At 40.6% G+C, this 20646-nt stretch overlaps 1 protein-coding gene across 2 annotated transcripts in view; it reads right to left on the bottom strand.

The window, feature by feature from the left end:
* Znf704 (zinc finger protein 704) overlaps positions 1-20646 on the bottom strand; it is a 190642-nt gene that overhangs the window by 14737 nt on the left and 155259 nt on the right. For both annotated transcript variants that reach the window (XM_005336022.3, XM_078016980.1), the window contains exons 5-7: positions 14561-14661; positions 9975-10242; positions 7631-7735 (exon numbers count right to left, since the gene is read on the bottom strand). In XM_005336022.3, the coding sequence (XP_005336079.2) occupies positions 7631-7735; positions 9975-10242; positions 14561-14661 (474 nt within the window). The remainder of the gene's footprint in view (positions 1-7630; positions 7736-9974; positions 10243-14560; positions 14662-20646) is intronic.

Raw genomic sequence — 20646 nt, 5'->3', positions numbered from 1 at the left:
TATCCATTCTTCTATTGATGAACACTGAGGCTAGTTCCATTGGCTACTGTGAATTGTGCTGTAATAAACACAATCCTAGATTTTGCAAAGTTGCCACAGCTCTTTTGCATGCGGTGATATGACATTATCAGATGCTTTTTGTTCAACATTAGTAAATACAGTGATTCCTCTGAAGTGAGATTGGTTTCAGCATCCCTGTGGATACTAAAACCTGCAGATATTCAAGTCCCTTGGACAAAATGGCATTACTATTTGCATGTAACCCAGGTACATGGTCCCATATACTTCAAATCACCTCTATATTACTTATTGTACCTAATTTCAATATAAATGTTACCTAAGTAACTGTTAAAACTGTACTGTATAGGGAATAACAAGAAAAGGTCTGTACAAGTTCGGTATAGATGTAATTGAAAAAAAAAGTTTAATCTGTAGTTAGAATCTGCATATGTAGAACCTGCAGATACAGAGGGCTGGCTGTAATTTCCATATACCAGACACTGTTCTAGATTCTGTAGATACAACAGTGAGCAAAACAGCTCTGCTCTTGTGGTATTTACATTCTCATGGACAGACAATACATTTTAGGAATAAGTGCCTATTACCGTATTTTATTTTCTTCAGGCTAAAGTATAATTTAAGGAGAGAATATACATTAGGATGGTAAAAGAAGTTGCTGAGGCAGTCACCCTTTATCTGCAGGACACACCAGAGGAGTGCAATGACAAAGATTTTCAAGTGCACAGGTTCCCAGAAGTTGCTCTGAGGGAGACGAGGGTAGAAGGATGGATGATGGACAGGTTTGATAATGGGATTGAATGTTTTCATTCTAAGTGTAATGGGAAGCCATTGGAGAATTGTGAGATAGCTGAATAATGCTTTGAAAGGGTCGCTTTGGTTCTTGGGAAATGATATGAGACATTCTGGAAAGGAGACCTATAGACTATCTAAGAGCTTTTTGGAGGCAAACATATATGAGTGGTTTAGGGTCGATGTGACAGCAGTGGAGGTGGGAAGGGGATGAATGGAAGGGGACTGTTGCTTAGAGGCAGAACTAGAATTTGCAGATGGATGAATGTGGAACAAAGAATGTGGAACAAAGAATGCAGACAAATCTTTAGATGAACCAAGAGGGGGCAAAGATGGATCCTGGGTTCTTGCCTGAGTGGCTGGGGGAGTGGGGACAGTGGGGTTCCACTTAAAGAGATGGGAAAACTCGTGCAATGGCAGGTTTGAGGGAGACATGAGAGAAAGGTTTTTGAAAATATCATGAGCACAGTTTGAGAAATATGGACCTTCTGTGAGACCGACAGTCTTTATTCTCTCAATTGGAGTTCAGGGCATGCACCTCCTGTGTGCAGCCCCTCCCCCTTCCAAAGGCTTGGGTTTCTACAGGGTGCAACACAGCACAAGACACAGAGGACCCACTTCACATGTGGCGTATTGCTTAGTTCTGTGGAAGGCTTCGTACAAATTGAGAATTTTCTTGATTTTTTTAATAGCAAGAATATCATATTTTATCTTCTTATTTTACTAGGGGATGAGGGTAGGGAAACCAAGAGAGTGACTGCAGTAGGGAACTAATATTTATTCAGCTCATGAAAATGAAAGACAGGCTATTGGTTATTTACTATCTCTCCTAATCGTCACAGCAAACATGCAAAATAAATGATCATATTTGCATCTTGGAGACAAATTTAAGCTTTGAACAGAGAGGTGGACTGCACCACATCCCACAGGTACAAGTAGCAATAATAGTAATTTATCAAGAGCTTGGTATATGGTCTAAGTACAAACTAAGCTAAGCACCCCCCATATATTATATAATTTTTTTTGGTGTGTGGTTCTGGTGATTGAATCCAGGGCCTTGCACATGATAAGCACATTCTACCACTGAGCTATATCCTCACTGCCTTCTAATTTAATCCTCACAATGGCCCCATGATAAAAGCATCACTATCATTTCCCCTTTACAGAAGTTAAATACATTGTCAAGGCCACACAGTCATTAAATGGAGAACTTGGTTGTCCAATACCAGCTTGTCTTGGAACCCACTTCTGAAGGATATTAGACGCCTGCTCTTTCTACTCTCCCATCCTGCCACATAATTGATGGAAATACTGTGTGGCCTCGGAGGCACAGACAACAAATTAAACTAGACAAATGATTATATCAAACTAAGAAGCCTCTGTGCAGCAAAGTAAATATTCAACAGAACTAAGAGACAACCTACAGAACGGGAGAAAACATTTACAAACTATTCATCCAGTGATTGATATCCAGAGTACATAAGGAACTCTGAACCAAACACACAATCAATCCAATGAAAAACTGGCCTAAAGAACTAAACAGACACTTCTCAAAACATGACATATGAATAGGCACTAGATACATGAAAAAATGCTCAATCTCACTAATTGAGGGGAAATGCAAATCCAAACCACAATGAGTTATCTCACCCTGGTGGTGAGTCATCAAAAAGACAACAAATGCTGGAGAGAATGCAGAGAAACGGGAACTCTCAAACACCACTGGCGGGGACTCAGCCATCATAGAAGAGTCCCCCCTTAAACTGACAACTACAGTTATGATCTAGTAATTCTACTACCAGGAGATGATCTCACTGTGGCAAAAAGGTACTTGCAGTCCCAAATTTCCTGCAGCAGTGTTCACTGCTCTTTCTACTAAAATATAGAACAGAGCCGGGTGTGGTAGCACATGCCTGTAATTCCAGTGACTTGGGGGGCTAAGGTGGGAGGATCAAAAGTTCCAGGCAATCCTGTGCAATTTACCTAGGCCCTAAGCAACTTAAACCTTGTCTCAAAATATAATATAAAAAGTGCTGGGAATGTGGTCTAGTGGTAAAGCACCCCTGGTTTAAAAAAAAAAAAAAATCAACCCAGAGGCCCTTCAGTGGATGGGTAAATAAAGAACATCTGGTATATATACACAATGGAGCATTATTCATCCATTAAAAAAGTGAAATCCTGCTGGGGTTGTGTCTCAATGGTAAAGCACTCGCCTGCACATGTGAGGCGCTGGGTTCGATCTTCAGCACCACATTAAAAAAAATAGGTATTGTGTCCACCTACAACTAAATATATATATCTATATCTATATATACATATATCTATCTATATCTCCTGTCATTTGGAACAATATGTACAGAATTGGTGGCCATTCTGTTAATAAGCCAGACAGAGACAAGTACTGCACATTATCACTCATTTGTGGAAACTAATGTCAACCTTAAAGAAGAATGAAATAGTAGTGGTCACTATTTAAGGAGAGAATATACATTAGCCTAGGAAGGGCAAGAGGGAGGAGGCACAAAAGAAGCCCAAGGTCACCAAAACAGAATGGAGGATTATTTCTGGTTCTTCTTTAGCACAGGTGGGTGATCATAGGTTAAAATAATCTGTGATATATTCCAAATGACCAGAAAAATAGGAAATCCCCCACATATAAAAATGATTAATATTTGGAGAGAGGGAAATGCTAATTACCCTGGTTTGATTATTACACACTTTATATAAATACTGAATTACCACAATGTACCCCATAAAGATGTACTAACAGTGGGCTGGGGTTGTGGCTCAGAGACAGAGCACTTGGCTTGCATATGTGAGGCACTGAGTTCAATCCTTAGCACCACATAAAAATAAACAAAGATATTGTGCCCCCATGTAACTAAAAAATATATTTTTTAAAAGATGTACTAACATTCTCTCTCAATAAATGATTCTAATTTGAAGAAAATAATGTGTGTCCTAAAATACAATCCTGATTTTGACTCTCCAGTAGTCTCTACACTTTAGTCTTTATTTCTTAACCTTTTCTGAGTTCTATCTTGAAGCATGTTTTATTAAGTATTTGATGTACTAAACATTATTTCTAAGTAAATAAAATAGGCTACATGTCCATAATTTATCTACTGATTAGGTGAAACCTCAGATGAGCTTAAAGAACTCTAATTTTTCCCTGGTGTTGAGTATATTTGTGTTATAGGAAACAATCCTAAATAGGGACAATCCACTTCCTCTGATCCCTGTTTAATAGTAACAATGGCAGTAATCATAAGAGCTCCACAGGGTTGGCCATATGCCAGGCACAGTGCTGCACCACACAGATCTACCAGGTAGAATGAGAATGGAGGTCACTCCTTCACCAAGGTCAAGTGACTGGTTGGAGGTCAGAGTTCATAGATGTGCAGATGAGCCTCCCTGAGTGCAGAAATGTGAACGTCATACTTCTGTAAATGTGTTGGAGGAATTACTTTGTAACTTTCTGTTTCTCAAACAGAAAAGACCTTTGGTTAGTTTTGATCTCTTATACTAATTTGAACCCTTTCCCAAGGCATTAAAAAAAACAAACAAACCCAAACCAACTAAGAATCTAACATTTAAGTACTGCTATGCCCGTGGTACCCCCTCCCCACCAAATTCATACTTTGAAATTTTACCTGCCCCCAGAGTGATTATACTTGGAGATAAGGTCTTTAAAGCATTAAGTTAAATTAGGTTATAAGGATGAGTCCCCAATCTAATAGAATTAGTGCCCTGATAAGAAGAGCCATCAGAAAATTGGCTGTTGTGTACTTTCTTTCTTTTCTTTCTTATTTCTTTTTATTTCTGATTTCCTCCCCTTCTCCACCCCCATTCTTTCTTGCTATGTATTACACACACACAGAAAAACTATGTGAAGACACAGTCAGAAAGTGGCTATTTACAAACCAGAAAGAGCCTTCACCAGGAACTAAACTGGCTGATAACCTTGATTTGGGACTTCTAGCCTCCAGAACTGTGAGCAAATAGATTTCTGCTGTTTAACACATCCTGTCTATGCTATTTTGTTATGGTAGCTTGAGGGGACTAATGAAGGAGCCAAGAGATTTTAGCTTTCTGTCATAAAAAGACAGAGAAAGGCATGGAGATAATTAGAACTAAAGGCAGGCCATGAGAGAAAAAACAGGTTAAAAAAAAGCTGTAATTAATGAGGATCTCCTTTCCCTTCCCCTTCCTAGCAGCCTTAGGCTAGAAAAGACTGAAACTACAGTGCTTGTAAATATGCAGATCAGCCTTCTTGGATACCCACCTCGGGGAAGGGGTCTTACTTAGGGAACTCATTAAAACCTAATGTTCAAGAAAATCTAGCACAGACAAATGAATAAGTAAAATCCTACAAATCCTGGGATTTCTCAGAAGGAGATTTTCCCCATTCTCTAGAAAGTGTTTGAAATCTCTCTTCAATACCAAGTCTCAAAAATGAGAGAGGAAAGTAAACCTAAATGAGGCTGACAACCTTGGGGCATTTGTTTTAAAAGTGTTTTATAATATAGAAACTATTCTACAGTTTGGACATAACTGAAGACATTAATACTAATTCACTAAAACTTTGAGCTCTTCTGTCTGAAACTATTACCAATTTAGGAGGGAGGAATTCCATCTTAGAGTCTGCCTGACCTCCAGGGCCTAGGACAAGCACTTCAGGGCAGGTCAGAGAGCTCCACCAGCACCCACAGGGGTGTGCAGCAGTCCTGCTTCTACGTGGTGCAGACTGTTAGGAAAGCTACTCACCCACAGAAGGAATAGGATGGCAAGCATCCATTTGTTCTTAAAAAACAAAATAGTATTAATAGGGGATTTGGCAACACAGGGAATGTTCTTAGTGTCGGGTTGCCTTTGAAGAGTAACACGAAAGTCTAGGAAAATACCCCTGTTTGTAAAGTAGGAATGGCAAGCTCTTGACTGCTAAAACAGTCTACATTCATGGCTATGACAGATTACACAACCGGACAGACTGGGAATTCTCTGGTGAAAGAATAAATTAGAAGCTGACATAGAAGTTTAGTTAAATACCTACTTAACTCAGCCACCGTAGATACTTTCTGTCTAAGTTTTCTGCTATAATATCCCTGGTAACCAACACAGGGAAACCAGGGACTCTGCAAAAACTTCTCTGTGTTGAGATTCGGGTAGGAGATGTACACAGTGTCCATGCCAGAGCTTTACAATTTCATTGTTGGAAAACAAACACCACAAGGCCTGCTGGCTGGCATCCTACTGTGTAAGACATTTCTAGGCAGCTAGTAAGAAACCACTCAGTGACTTCTCTAGAGCTCAGGAGACAGTGTGATTAAGAAAGCAAAGGGGGAAAGTAACCCCAGTTTGGCTGGTCACCGGGGTCAACTGAAAAGGAGTTTGAACAGGGCTGTTCCACCTATACACTAGGAGAGTTTTTACATCAAATGACCAACATGGTATGTGCTCTTGAAGTTCTTCCCAAGCCATCTAATTCCTTCCAAGGCAGAAATTAGATGGCAAGTCTGTAGTTGGGGCTGCCATTCTAGGTTAGCACAGAAGGGCTGACTCAGACAAGATAGGAAGATGATCTCTGGGCCTCCATATGTCTATCCAGGAAAAAGTCCCCAAAAAGACAGATTGTTAATCTCTCACATCTATACCAGTGGATCCATGTTTTTTTCTAGAAGCAAAGCTAATACCTGCACATCTGAATGTTCTCTTCTAACGTCTACTAACATGGTCACTCACTCTTCCAGAGCTGCCTGCAGTTACCACTGTTCAATCAAACAGGCAACTTTCATAACGACTCCAGTTCCACGATATTGTTTAAAATCACGTTCCAGGAGTGTTTTCTGGAAGCCACCATTCCCCAAATTGCTGCCAGCAGGATGATTTTTATTGTTGGCTAGTGCTCTATGGGATTTAATAAATATTCATTGGCAGAGCACAGCATAATTCATTCAGCCACTTTCATTTTTTATCAGCTCCACAGGAGGCTTTAGACTTTACTGGGAACCTCTGGGAGTTGCCAGCGGTTGACAATAAGAAGCATTTGTGAGGTCCTTGTGGGGAAGGGTGCAGAAGAGAAAATAAGGTAACATCTGTTATCATAAACCACTTTCTGAACATTATCAGAAGTTACACACCGCCGCCAGCATCAGCCGTGTACAAGTCTGTGGCTATTTTGTGATAAGCTCTATAAGACCCAGTATGTTTCTAAATAAATGGTTAGGAATCAAGTTAACTCATGGTGATTTATCCGACTAAATCATTTAATATTGCCAAGTTAATTCTTATGTACTTCTTAAATCTGGTTGCATTTTAGTACTCATTTATTTTCAAGTTGTCCATCAGCATGGATGATTCAGGCTTTGAAAGAAAAAAAGAGAAGAGTTCAATTTATCTACTTTTGAACTTTCAAATGAGATACCAACAGAACAATAATTTCATAGGACTGAATTTTATAGCTCTTTAGAATGACGAATGTCACCTTTTCCATACAAGGTGAGTTCAGCTATTCATTTTATGGTCTTTTGGAAACAAACATACTACCAACTCAAAAAACTGTATTTCCAATAAGTTGTTGTCACCAGTTAAAAACTCTTCTAGAAGTTTTCTAAAACACCAGTGGAACATCTTTTCGCAGAGAAGTTGGATCTGGCTGAGCCACAAGATACCTTGCTGATGAATTTATAAATATTGATTAAGAAATAGAGTACTTTTGGCATTCTGGCTTTTGTTTTTTACTTGCACATCTCTACAATTTGTCCTCTAAATTTACATTTGGCTTTGCCCAGATTTCTGGCTTCTTTGTTTTTCTACTTACTGGAATGCCTGTGAAAGTGACTGGAGGAGATTGCCAAGAAATGCTGAAGCTGCTGCCGTTAGGGGTGAACTTAGCTGATCCTGGAATAGTCACGGGGGGTGTGGCCTGTTAAATAGGAAACAGAGAAAGTTCTTATGAAAGATTTTTTTCCTTGGAGCCTTAAGCTCTCCTTACCTTACCAAAGTAGGGCCTTTAGGAATGGTCCAGCTGTATGAATAACTTGGAATAATTATCTAATAGGTAGAGATTAAACGGGGTCAAAGGAGTAGCCAGAAATAGATTTTCTTATATATATCTAAGCAATCTATCAAGAAGAAGTTTTGTTTTTGTGGTGCTGGGAATTGAACCCAGGGCTTTGTGCACACTAGGTAAGCACTTTTCCACTAAGCAACATCCTCAGCCCAACAAGACTCTTTTTGGCTGTCAATTTCTGAAGAAGAAATTTTATTATGTATATACATATTTATGATAGGGAATAGTAGTATATAGGTGTCCTATCAAATTTGGAAATATAAACTTGTTGAGTAAACTGGGAAATGGTGTGCAAATTGGTATATTTTAGGAGTGTTCTTTAGTAATATGTATCAAAATTCTTAGTATTCTATGAATTAGTTATTATACTTCTAAGAATTCATTCTAAAGAAATGGATACAGGGATGTCCCCTTGCAGAATTATGTATTATGTGTATTAAAAACCCTGAAACAACATGAATATTCAATAATAGGAATACAGGTAAACACATCATAACATACCCAAAGAGTCATTAAAAATGCTGTTGTTGAAGAAGGCTGATTGGCATAGGAAATGTTAACAACACATTTATAGAAAAAAAATAAACCAGAGTAAAGACCATGCTACTATAGAGTCCATTTTTAAAAAAGTGTCTATTCATAGACACAGAACAAAATCTTAAAAGACATACAAAAAAAAAAAAACCCAAAAACCAAAACCTATTAACCAAGGGGACCTCTGGTTGTTGGGATTAGGGATGAATTTTTTTTTTAGAGGGGCTGGGATATTAGAATTTTCAGTGCTGAATATTTATAATGACTAGAAACAGAAAAGTCCCAATATTATGAATACTTCCTTTGGGAAGGACCTTTTAGATCACCTAGTGTGGGTTCCAATTCTCTTATTACATAGATGAGCAAAATGATTTAATTCATTTTTTCAAGTCCATGATTTCTGGAGGGCAAATTAAATTAAAAACAAATGAATGAATTATTCTTTTTGACCAACAAAAGTCAGGAATTAAATTTATTGCACCAAGTAGTTTAATCAGCGCTCTATCCCATTGCTCTTGAGTTTAACACTGCTAAATAAGTGGCTGAATTCTTCCTCTGTAGGCTTAGTTTTTCTTATTACAAATACATTGACTAGTAATGGTGGTTTTGTATCTGGGACCATGGAAAATATTTCAGCAACACACAGCCAGGTTCAGAAACTGTTCATTCATGTTCCAGATAACTCCATAATTTCTCTTCTGAGAATTTAAGTCAGGCAGAGAGGTTCATAGTGGAGTTATAAATGATAGTGAAAAAATTAGACAGACCAAAAAGTAGATAGCTAAGGATCAGAGAAAGATTCAAACAATCTGGTGTTTCAATTTGAGGGGAAACTACTCAGTTATATGGAAAGTTTCTGTAAAACAGGGCTGGAAGAACACCATTACAAGTACATAGAGGAGATTTTTAAGGGTTACATAAGGTAGTTGAGAACCTTGGGGGTGGGAAGGAGTTTTAACCAGGCCCTGCATTTACAGGATCTATCTCTAAGGACTTGTCAGACTTTAGTGTGAATCAGCATCTGCTGGAGGGTCTGTCCCTTGCTCTGATCCTATAGGTCTGGGGGATTCCCAAGAATTTCCCTTCCTAACCAGTTCCCAGGTGATACTGGCACATTGACCTGGGGGATACTGTAAACTACTACTTTAGTCTGAGAATTAGTTACCCATTTAATAGGCAGGGTATAAATGAGGTCCCAGATTTGGAGTGGTTCTATCATTGTACCAAATCTTTCCAAGGCTTAGCTTTTTACTTATTTTTTTTTATTTAACAGATACTTATATGATGTCTCAGGCATCATTCTGAGGGCTTTACAATATTAAAGATTTTAATCCTCATAGCAATCATTAAGGGAAGGAACCTTCAGCCAGCACTGGGAATCCAAGAATAAGCATCCATTTATGTGAGATGTTGGCTTTAAGAGGAGAAGAAAAGTAAACTTGGCTACCGAGCTGCAGTATATGAGCTGTTTTCCACTGAGGTATCTATTTACAGGTCAGATGGCTACTGCTTTTGGTCAGTGTCAGAATGATCACTCTCCCAGTCCCGTGCCAGTCACCTGGTAAGCGTGGTCGGTGTGCACGAGGTAGAGGGTGGTGGGAGCTGAGTGGCTCAATGGTGTCATCAGTTTGGTGTCGGTTTTGGCACAAGGAGTTTCTGTTCTGCTGGAATCTGGGATGGGGAACGTAGGAGGGGAAGCCAGGGACTGAGAGGGTGAAACTGGGGCCAGGCTGCTCAGTCCATCTGCCACTGAGTCTGTGTTGAGCTTGATCTCCGTGTAGTAGAAGTCCTCCTCTCCATCACTGTAGTCAGAGTCTCCAACACGCCTAAAGCAGAAGAGAGCAAACAGATGTGCTCAGCCTTGAAATCTCACATTAGTCCTCCGTCTTGGATGCTTTTCTTCTCTCTTGTCTGCCTCGCAATCTCTTGCTTATGCTGCAATACTTAAATATCCAATTCTAGGGAGGTCTTTCTTGACATCTGCTTTCATCTGAACATGTCCACCAAAGTTCATGTGTCAGAAACAACTTAGTCCCCATATGTTAAAATGGTGGGGACTATCTATATTAATGGTGTTTTAAAATGGGGCCTCTGGGAGGTAGTTAGGATAGATGAGGCCACAGGGTGGGGCCATCATGATGACTTTACTGGCTTTATAGGAAGAGGAAGAGAGACTCAAGCTAGCAGCATGCTCTGTCTCCCACATCATGTCCTCCGCCATGCTATGTATGATGCAGCAAGAAGGTCCTTATCAGATGCTGAGCAGATGTTAGTACCATGGTCTTGGACTTTCAGCCTCCAGAACCATGAGCCAAATTAACTTCTATTTCTTACAAATTACCTGGTCTTGGGAATTTTGTTACAGCAACAGAAAATGGACTAAGATAAAGAAATCCATTCAATTATTCATTAGTTCAATCTTATGACAGTAATTTATAAATCAATCAATCTAGTTTATCCACACTGTTCTAGAGCCTCCTTATACTATAGTGAATAAAACATAGACACTGCCTTGTTGGAACTCACTGTCTAGTAGACGAGACAGATGTTTAATATATCAGATATTGATAAGTCCCAGAAAGAAAAATTCAGCAGCACAAGAGTGTCCTTGAGCAATGTAAGTGATTGGGAAGGGGCACGATACTTACCTAGAGTGTTCAAGGGAAGCCTTTCTGAGAAGGTGACATTTAAGCAAACACTTGCCTGAATGAAGTGAGGGAGAGACCATGTGGGCCTATGGGAAGGACTGGGGGGAAGAGTTACATGAGGCTCCCTGGTGAGTCTGGTGCTTTCCAAGGAGTAGAGAGGGGCTAGTGTCTGGAGCTCAAGGCATGGCAGCACGGACGACCAGTGGCGTTTCACTGCCCACAGTGATGGCTTTAGCACTTATTCTGGATGTGATAGAAGCCAATGGGGACTTTGAGAAATTAAAAGCATTTTTTTTTTTTTAAAAAAGGGTCACTTTGGCTATTGACTAGAGGACAGGAGGGCAAGGACAGGAGTGAAAGGCTGTGCAAGGCTGTTGCCATCAGATGAACACTGGCAGTGGCGGGGCCAGGCTGACAGTGCTCCAAACGATGGGAAGTCAAAGTCTGGATGTGTTTTGAAAGTGAGGCATCAGGACTTAACTCCTCTTAGTTCTCTGTGCTCCCTGTAAAGTGTGTTCATCCCTTGAGTTCACCACTTGCTGTATTTCTGTAATTATCATATTATTTTGTAGTGCTGGGATGGAACCCAGGGCCTTTTGCCTGACTGGCAAGTGCACTGCCACTGAGCTACACTTGCAGCCCTGTAGTTTTTTTCTGACCTGCGATCTCACTCTGATTGTTCTTCTCTAGGGATATGTCTTGCTGTTGACCTTTATCCCTACATACACATCAGTGCATTTGGTGTGAACAGGTACCTGTTAAATGCTGAACAATGAATTTAGCTGACGTTGTTGTTGTAGGGACTGAGACCATGGATTCTGGAGTTGGGCTTCACAGGCTCAGTTCCTGATTGACACTTCCTAATAGTGGGTTTGATTTTGGAAGCTTACCTATGGTCCTCGTGCCTCAGTTTCTTCACTTATAAAATGAGGATAATGAGTATGCCTGCTTTGACATGAGGATTAAATGAACAAAGTGCTCACAAGTGTACCTGATGCATAATAAATTTGATGTGTTTTTTCTTTTAAATAAAAATAAGGACTATGTTAAAAGGCTTCAATTTTCAGTATCACTAGGAAAGTATCTTTCCAGGTGCTTTCAAAGTTCTTCCTGAGTCAAGAAAAATTGTACTTTCCCACAGAAAGTTCTGAGTAAAATAAAAATAACTATTTGCTTAGAACATATTTATTAGGCTTGTTGGCACCTGGTTCTATGGGATGGCCGAGAGAGACCACGGCACCCCTCATTTCATGGACATGTCCGCAGCAGCTGCAGATCACTGACTCAGAACAAACATGTTTCTCCACTAATGATCCCTACTGGAACCTAAAATAAACTGCCCTCCCCAGGACTTTCTGTTTGGCCAAATCAGTGGCTTCTCCCAGTCTGGTTCCATTTCCCCTGAGCTCTCTGTGCCATATCAGGTCTGTTTGGGCTTGGCTTGCTGACCAGCATACCACTGAAGACCCCAGAGAGAGAGATGAAGAATGAGGATCTGTTCTATTCCTGTCCCACTTCCTTTCCAGTTAAAGGCAGGCTGCACTGCTGCTCGCTGCCAAGTGCTACTAATAGACACACAGACCTGGGGGAGATCGTGAGTCCTCCAGGGTGATAAATCAGAATCAGCCCTTAGTATACAAGAACCGAGTGTGATTTAAGAGAAAAACAGTGCGCTTTTTATACTGGCATGGTGTGCACTGCAGCTACATCAGAGGCAAGACATGTTTTCTCTGGGCTTTGACAGGCTCTCCTCCCACACCTACACACAGCTAGTACTTGTTAAAAATGCTGTGTCCCCATAGTCACATAATGATGCTCATGGATTAAGGTGAGGGCAGTTGTCTTTCCCGGTCATGAGAGCACTCAGACGCAGGGCTTCATAAACATAGGTTGGCCTTAGAGTCCTACAAGGACCTTTCCTGGGGGGGGGGTGGCTGGCAGGGTTCACAGTTCACTGAGCAATTCTAAGAGCACCATCAGTAAAAAGGGGATACCTAGGGAAGCAAATAAAGTGGCTGCATTTTGAATTCCACACACTGTGAGTGTACCCTGGGAGTGCACAGGAAAATTTTGTGATACCACTCATGGTCTATAAATATATATATATAGTGTGTGCGCTTCTAAGTGGAGCTGAAAAGGATTCAATTTTCTGGGCAGATGAATGAACTTTAAGACAAACACCCAGCATCTATCTTCCAACACTCCCCCCACTTCTTTAGAAAGCTAACAGTTCTTGGCTATTGCTTCAGGAAGTTCTTTCTAAACCTTTAAATAACTCTTGTTATGTTATGAATTGTCTTGAAGGGGGGGTGATACGCACAGCTATATTTTAATGCAGCACTACTTCACATACAGGCATACCATGGCCAGGGAGCAAAAGCCCAAGCCACACTGCGCCAGACACACAGTGCTTGGTGACCTCTGGGGGCCACCCCAATCTGGTGTATTCCCATACATCACCCTGTAGAGTTAGGGAGCCAAATACCTGCTCTCTCCACAGTGACTCATGGAGCTCATGGAGCTGACCCTCACAGATTAGCAAAATTCCTTTTTCTCCCCTCTGCCTACACTACATTTTATGGATGATGTATTTCCTAAATTTATCCCTCACCAGGCAAATGACCATTGCACTTATTTCTCCACACCCATCTTGACAAAAGGATTCCTCTGTATCTAAACATGAAGGCTTTGTTGGGTGCTTGTATCTGTCTTATGCACATTGGTTGTAATGTACAGCTTCTCAGGGTCCCTGCTAAGTCAGTCACAGATGGCCACAGGACAAAAGCTGGAGACTGCCAAACACCACTGTGCTCCTGCTGTAAGCTCAAAGACTGTGGTGCCCCAAACTTCATTTTATCTTTCCTTAAGAGAGTTGTCATATAACACAAGGAAAAGTATGAATTTTATAAATAAAGCACAAATTTGAGCCACAGAAAGATTGAGCCATACCATCAGGCATTGTAAGAAGCGCAGCAGTAGACTTGACTAGGTGGTGGTTCTTAAAACCTTTTATAGGCAATATAGGATTTTGAGACTCAAAGTTATGAATATTCTCCACTGCAAAAAATAATTGCACATTTCATATTACAGATAATTTTAGGGGGGTCAAGAAACCCCTTGAAACACAACCATAGACCCCAGTTTAGGAAACCCTTATTCTGGTATTGTATACTTTATAAGTGTTTCTCATACACGTTTGATCTATTACCTTCCTATATGATGGCGCAGAACTAGTCATTTTCAGGGGGAACTGGGGTTCAGAGCAGAGACCTGCCTAATGTGACTGAGTCAATCAGGTCTTACATTAAATCCCTGTTCTCTGTCCTGGGACATCCTGGCCTATTCTTGGAACTTGCCATCTCTCTAGAGATAAGGAAGAGCCAGCTGGCCCCATGTCCAGAACTCCTGAGGCACTGTGTCATGCAGTCTCTGGGTGCAAGTGGCCTACCCTGAATCAACAGAGTCTACCTCAGGTATGAAGGGAGGGCTGCCTTACCCGAGATGAATGGTCCGGATGTGTTTTTGGATGCCTGCCGCAGTGCTCAGCACCTTGCCACAGTTCTTCCAGAGGCATTTGAACATCACCTTCATTGAGTTCTAGGAAGGGCAGAGAAAGCTAACATTAAAATGAAAACTCACTCACTGATGTTCACTTTCTATCATCCAACACTGCCCCCTACTTCTTTAGAAAGCTAACAATTCTTGATTGTACCTCAGCAGTACCCATTGTAGGACCTTCCTGGGCTGGTGAGGATCTTGGTGACCTCAGATATTTCCCAAATTCTTCATGAGAACCAAGTCCTTCTCTAGTATTTCAGATTATATTCACATAGATGGTCACAGTGGCATTAAGCAATAACAGTGGCTCACATACCAGTGTAGGTGCCAGGAGCTGTTCTAAGTGTTGATATCAGCTAATCCTAAAATGGGGATGCTAAAATTAATCTGTTCTACAGATGCATATAGAGCTTTAGTAAAAGTGCCCAGTCAATGATCTAGGTAATGGCAAAGAGTATGAATCCAGAAAGTCTGACTCTACAGTCCATCCTACCCATCAGTAAGAAATTCCATGTTCTTCAGTGAGAGTCAGTGTTTTTCCAAAAAATAGTGCAGCACAGTGATAAGGACGCCATTTTAGATTTCTCAAGTCCACAGTGTTTTTATTTATAAGAAATAAATAACAATAATACTTATCTCATTGATTTCCATGACCTCATGTAATTCTCATAATAACCTATCAGCAGAATACCAACAGGAGTAATCATTAATGAACAGCAGCTATTCTAGTATGATGGTATGCCTCCTGGAATGAATTTGATAGGGAATGAATTTCTACAGGGAGCCTCTTCTCATTGGGGTGCTATCTGTTTGCATACTGTTCCCATGGACAAGGTGAGAGTCATTTTCATATGCTCACCAAGTCCCAGTATGTTTTCTTCCCAGCCACATAGCCAGACCTCATTTCCCATCCTCCCTTGTAGCCAAGAGGGATCTGGTGACTGAACTATGTTGATACAATGTGGAAAGGGTGACACATTCTTTCTAAGCCTCAAACCTAAAGTAATTCCCAGTATCACCCCCCAACCCATTCCACTGACCAGATGCAGAGGACACACAAGGATTTTGGGGACAGCAGAATCATTGATCAGGAGTTCTTCATCTTCTGCCTACCATGAGCTGTCTGGTGCAACTATGGACTTCTTCTCAGAATAATCTTTTTAACATTTAAAAATAAAATACATAGAATTAAAAAGAAAAGCAAGTATATTGTTGTACAGTTATAAAAAATGTTTAAAATATTTTGTGATAATATATGCACTAATTCACTGATTAAATAACAAGATCTTGAAGTAGGTCTAATAATAACTATGATTTCAGAGTAGTGTTAGGCATAAACAGTATTTCACATATCTACTAAAATTATAATGTGATATGGAATATCTATGATTTCTATTGGTATTAAAGTCACAGGTGGCGCTAATATTATGGCTTGATGCCTTCAATCACAACTGTAGAACTGCAGGAAATGTTAAATTGTGTTTATAGGAAAAAGAAGGATAAGCTTTCCTCCTTGTCCAAATCCTAGACCCTGCCCACAAATTCTACACACCCTGTGAGCACCTGTGACTTCAGGTTAAGAGCCCCTGCACTAGGAGGAAGGAGCATGGGTCCCTGGAGGGCTGTGTGGGGGCAGAGACACCTCACCTCCCTTACTACCCCTACTGATCTAATTGGATTGAGGCATGAAAAATAAACAAATCCTTTTTGTGTTGAGGTGCTGAGGTTTGGAAATGGGTTATCCTAACAGTAAGCCTCCCTTGACCAACAAACAGCAGTGGTGACCCCTTCCCTGAACTGATAGATGTAGCTTAGTTTCCGTCTACTAGAACTTGTGCCGTCACATCCTTGTGGTTCCCATCATCGCAACCCTGGTTCAACAAGGTAACCATTCACGTGTTCAGAAGATGGCTCATCTGGCTGCTATTGATGGGGTTAGCATCTACATATCTATGACAAGCACCCCCACTGGTGACTTCCTCTAGGTTTCTGAATTGAAGAAGCCCTGAGAAACTTCCAGAATTGATGAGGGCCAGTTAGAGAAGGGCTGCTTTTAGTATGGCAAGCAGAGGACAGAGGGTAGCAGCATGTTGCTGCAGTCTGAGCAGATTCTTGGCCATGGAAGAAGCCCGCCAGTTTCTGTGGGTTTCATGAGCTCATTGGTCTCATGTATACCAGAGGCTCTGCAAGGCAAGTAGCATTCAAGGGGCTGACCTCCCTTTTCACTGTGCAGCCCCTCTATGCTCAGTGATGCTCCTTCTGCAATGTACAGTGCTGAGCTGAAGAAGCCGGAGCTGTCAGAGGGCTGTAAAGAGGCCAAGAGCAAAGGCATAAGTCAGAAGCCCTTATGGGATCCTCTTGAGTCCTCTTGCTCATTCTAAGCAGACAGTTTGTAATTTTCTGCTTCCCTGATTTCCTTGGGTCATGACTCTAAATACATGGCATGTAAGCTGAGTCAAAAGGGGAATTAGAATCCTAGTGACTAGGGAAGCTGAGGAATGAGGATCACAAATTTAAGGACAGCCTGAGCAATTTTGGTAAGGCCTTAAACAACTTAGTGAGACCCTGTCTCAATAAATAGGGTTGGGGATATGGCTTGGCAGTTAAGAGGCCCTGGGTTCATTTCCCAGTTAAAAAAAAAAAAAGTGGGGGTGGGGAGAACTTAAATCTTACCCAACCTCAAAGTCCACAAAAGGATTTCTTTTTGGAATTTTTTTCTTCAAAGCATTATTTTATTTATAGTACATAACTTAACAATATAATGAACAAGTGCATTTTGCCCATTTTTCAAGTGATAAAGCTATACTATAGAAAATATCTTCCATTTAAGGGAATTAAAAACTCAAATCAAAATTACAGGTACCTGACTGTCCAAATTCAAAGTCATAATAGATTAAAATGCTTTTTGATTTATTTCTAACCTTTTTGCTGACCATATTCTTTCATCCATTGAACTAAATATCTGTTTTGCAAGGAATATTCCAGGTGATGGGATAGAGAACAGAAAAAAAGAAGAGGTTGATTTTCAGGAAATGAAATTGTAGTGGTAAAGCAACGTATTATAATATTTGATAACTGTTTCAGATGCAGCCCAAGGCCTCTACCAGGTGACTTTTGAGCTGGCACTGCACAGCTGGAGAAGAATCAGCCAAGCTAAGAGCTAGACTTTTCCAAGGCTTGAAGACAGGAAACAGATCGACAGTAGTGGGTGGGGAGAAAGGAGGATGGTGTTCAGAGGGAAGTGCAGGAGGGAGCAGTCTGATAAGGTGCAGAGGTAGGTATGCCAGATCTTGGAGGGCTTCGTAGGTGAGAGTAAGAAATTTTGATTTTATTCTGAAAGAAGAGTTATTGAAGGAGGAGAGTAACTCTACATTGCTTCTGTTTCAAAAAAGTTAGTCTGTTTTGGGGGAGAGAGCAAATAAGGGCACCAAGTGATTGGCTTAGAAGATCTGTGCCCTGAGGATGGAGAAAAGTGGACACGCCCACAACATATTTTGGATTGAATATGAGGACTGATCAAAGGGACGGTGTTATAGATGACCCCCATGTTTTAGGTTTGAACAACTGGACGGATGGTGTTCTGGTTATATTAAAATTGACATTCCTATTATATATATCAAAAGGTAGCAGCAACTAGGCGCTCAGGAAAGTCAGGGCTAGAGATATGAATTTAGAATCAGGAGCTGAAGGAACATTTTACAACCTGGGTCCAGAGGAGATCATCTAGGCAAATGCAGCTAGAATGATCAGAGCACTCTAGACACTGCTGCCTGTGCTGTTCCAGGTTGGAGAACGAAAAGCAGCAGTCAGAGGGAGGAGGGACCAGGATGGTGTTAAAAGGATAAACAGAAGAAAGTGGTTCAGGAAGGAAGATGTGACCAACATTGTTGAAGAAAGACTGAGGAGTGTCCCTTGGATTCGGCATATGGGGCTACTGGTGGCCCAGACTGTAGCAGGTTTTGTAGAGGAGTGGGGATGGAGGTCAGACTGGGATAGACTGGAAAGTAAGTGATATTTGAACAATGAAGAGAGTAGATGCCAATTTTTCCCAGAAATTCTGCTGACCTATGAGCAGTCAAGGGGGGAGTTGGAAGATGGATACTGCAGTGAGTTCTTATGCAAATGGGAATGATTGGCAAACACAAGGAGAAATTGATAGTGCAGTAGAGATAATGGTTGAATTTTGCAGAAGATGAAAAAGGCGCCCATGACTGCCTTGGAAGAGACGAGACATTCTCCGCAGAAAAAGGACGATTTAGATGTAGCTAGTTTGCCAATTTGGTGCAAGGGGGATAAAAAGCATTTCTTAATGAATGCTTCTGATTTTTCAGTGAGGTAGGAAGTAAGTTCAAAGCTCAGTGTAGAGTGAGGCTGTCTGGGAGGCTTGAGGAGTCCAGAGAAAGTGACATAATTATCTTGAGAGAGTGGGGTAAAATGGGAAAGACACATTATTTGCACATTCATGGTAGTAAAACAAGATTCTAAAAAATTACAAGATTTAGGCAGTGCCATTTGATCATTTTTACCAATGAGTCAGATTGACAAAGTCTTATATAATTAATGATATTACACAAGATAAAGCCAAATTCCTTCTATACTGTAGGAATTATTTTAAGGTCTCCAAGGGGGATTGTTTTAGGAAATTATTATCACAGTGGTAGTTTTGTGCCAAAACAAGCATTATAAGTTGCTTGTTCCTTGCCTGCACTAATAGTGAAGCATTTATATTTTAAACTGATAAGGAGTAAAGCTTCATCCTGGTTACAGAAAAATCAATGTCATTGGTACAATTCCTTTCCTTAGTTTTCATTCATTAGTTCAAGTCGAGGTATCAGAACCCAACATACCAGGAAGCTGACCCATAATGTCCTCTCCCCAATCAACAAAGTGCTGACATATCTTGCAACTTCTTCTTTATGTCCCCTGGAATTAGGATAAATACCATCTGCAATTATTTATTCCCTCCTCAGTTGCACGTTACTTCTTTAGGTTCCCTGCTTAAGGCTCCAAAGATGGGTGAGCTAAAGAGAATTAAGTAATGGATATAAAGAATCCTGATAAGCTTTGCCTTCTCTTTTGTCTTTTGCTGAGTTTGAAAGAGGCAGGTTGTGTATGTACCAGGTAGATATTGGAGATACTGTACCAGGTAAGTACTAGAGATATGGGTTAAGCATGGGAAGCTCTTTTGGAGTAGGAACCCCAATTTATTGCCCAACAGTCTTATCTCAGTGCTTAATACAGCATCTGGTTCAATAGGCATTTGCTGTGTGCAATCTTGGGAAAGCTGTGTTTTAGGGCCTGCCGAGATGAGCCATATCTGTGACATCTTAATATGCTTAAATATTTTGTGAAATTCACCTTGTAAATGATCTGCATTCAAACATGTTTGCCAAAAAGGTTACTATTCTGTAGAATTTGAGATTTCCTAGCACAGTTAAGACCCCCCCTTTTTTTTTTTAGCTGTAATTGAACAGGGGAGGCCCATGTTGATTCCCTGCCTAGTGAGGGCTGAATTACAGATGTTTTTCTCTTTATTCTATGTAGTACGTTTCTTTTCCAACCTTACATACCCTGCACCAGTAACTATATAAAGAAAGTGCAGATCTACCAGAAGAGAATGGGGAATTTGCTACAGGAAAAAAATATTGTCTAATTTATGACTTGGGTCATTAACATAGCAATTGGAAGGCCTTTGTGCTGCATTGCAGTCTATAGGGATAGCTAGAGGAAGTTTCTGTGGATCTGCAGACAGTTGCAAATGAGGACTTAGAAACATAATGAGAGATAGTGGGAAGACTAAACTGTTTGGGGGAGGAAGCTCTCCTCAGTCCACAGAGAGGCAGCTGTTTTTCTCCTTTCCCTCTTCTTTTTGAACACCCCATCTCACATTTGCTATCCCATTGTATCTGAACCTGTCAGAGTTCTGTGCCCATCATTTCCTCATGCACAGATACCTGTCATCTCTAAATCTGGAATGGCCTATAACTTTGACCCAATTCAACTTTTAGGGATCTATCCTAAGAA

This window comes from Ictidomys tridecemlineatus, chromosome 7 (genome assembly GCF_052094955.1).
Source record: "Ictidomys tridecemlineatus isolate mIctTri1 chromosome 7, mIctTri1.hap1, whole genome shotgun sequence".
NCBI classification, from domain to species: Eukaryota; Metazoa; Chordata; class Mammalia; order Rodentia; family Sciuridae; genus Ictidomys; species Ictidomys tridecemlineatus.
Note: the sequence above shows the minus strand (reverse complement) of the source record. Positions and strands in the feature narration are given on the sequence as shown.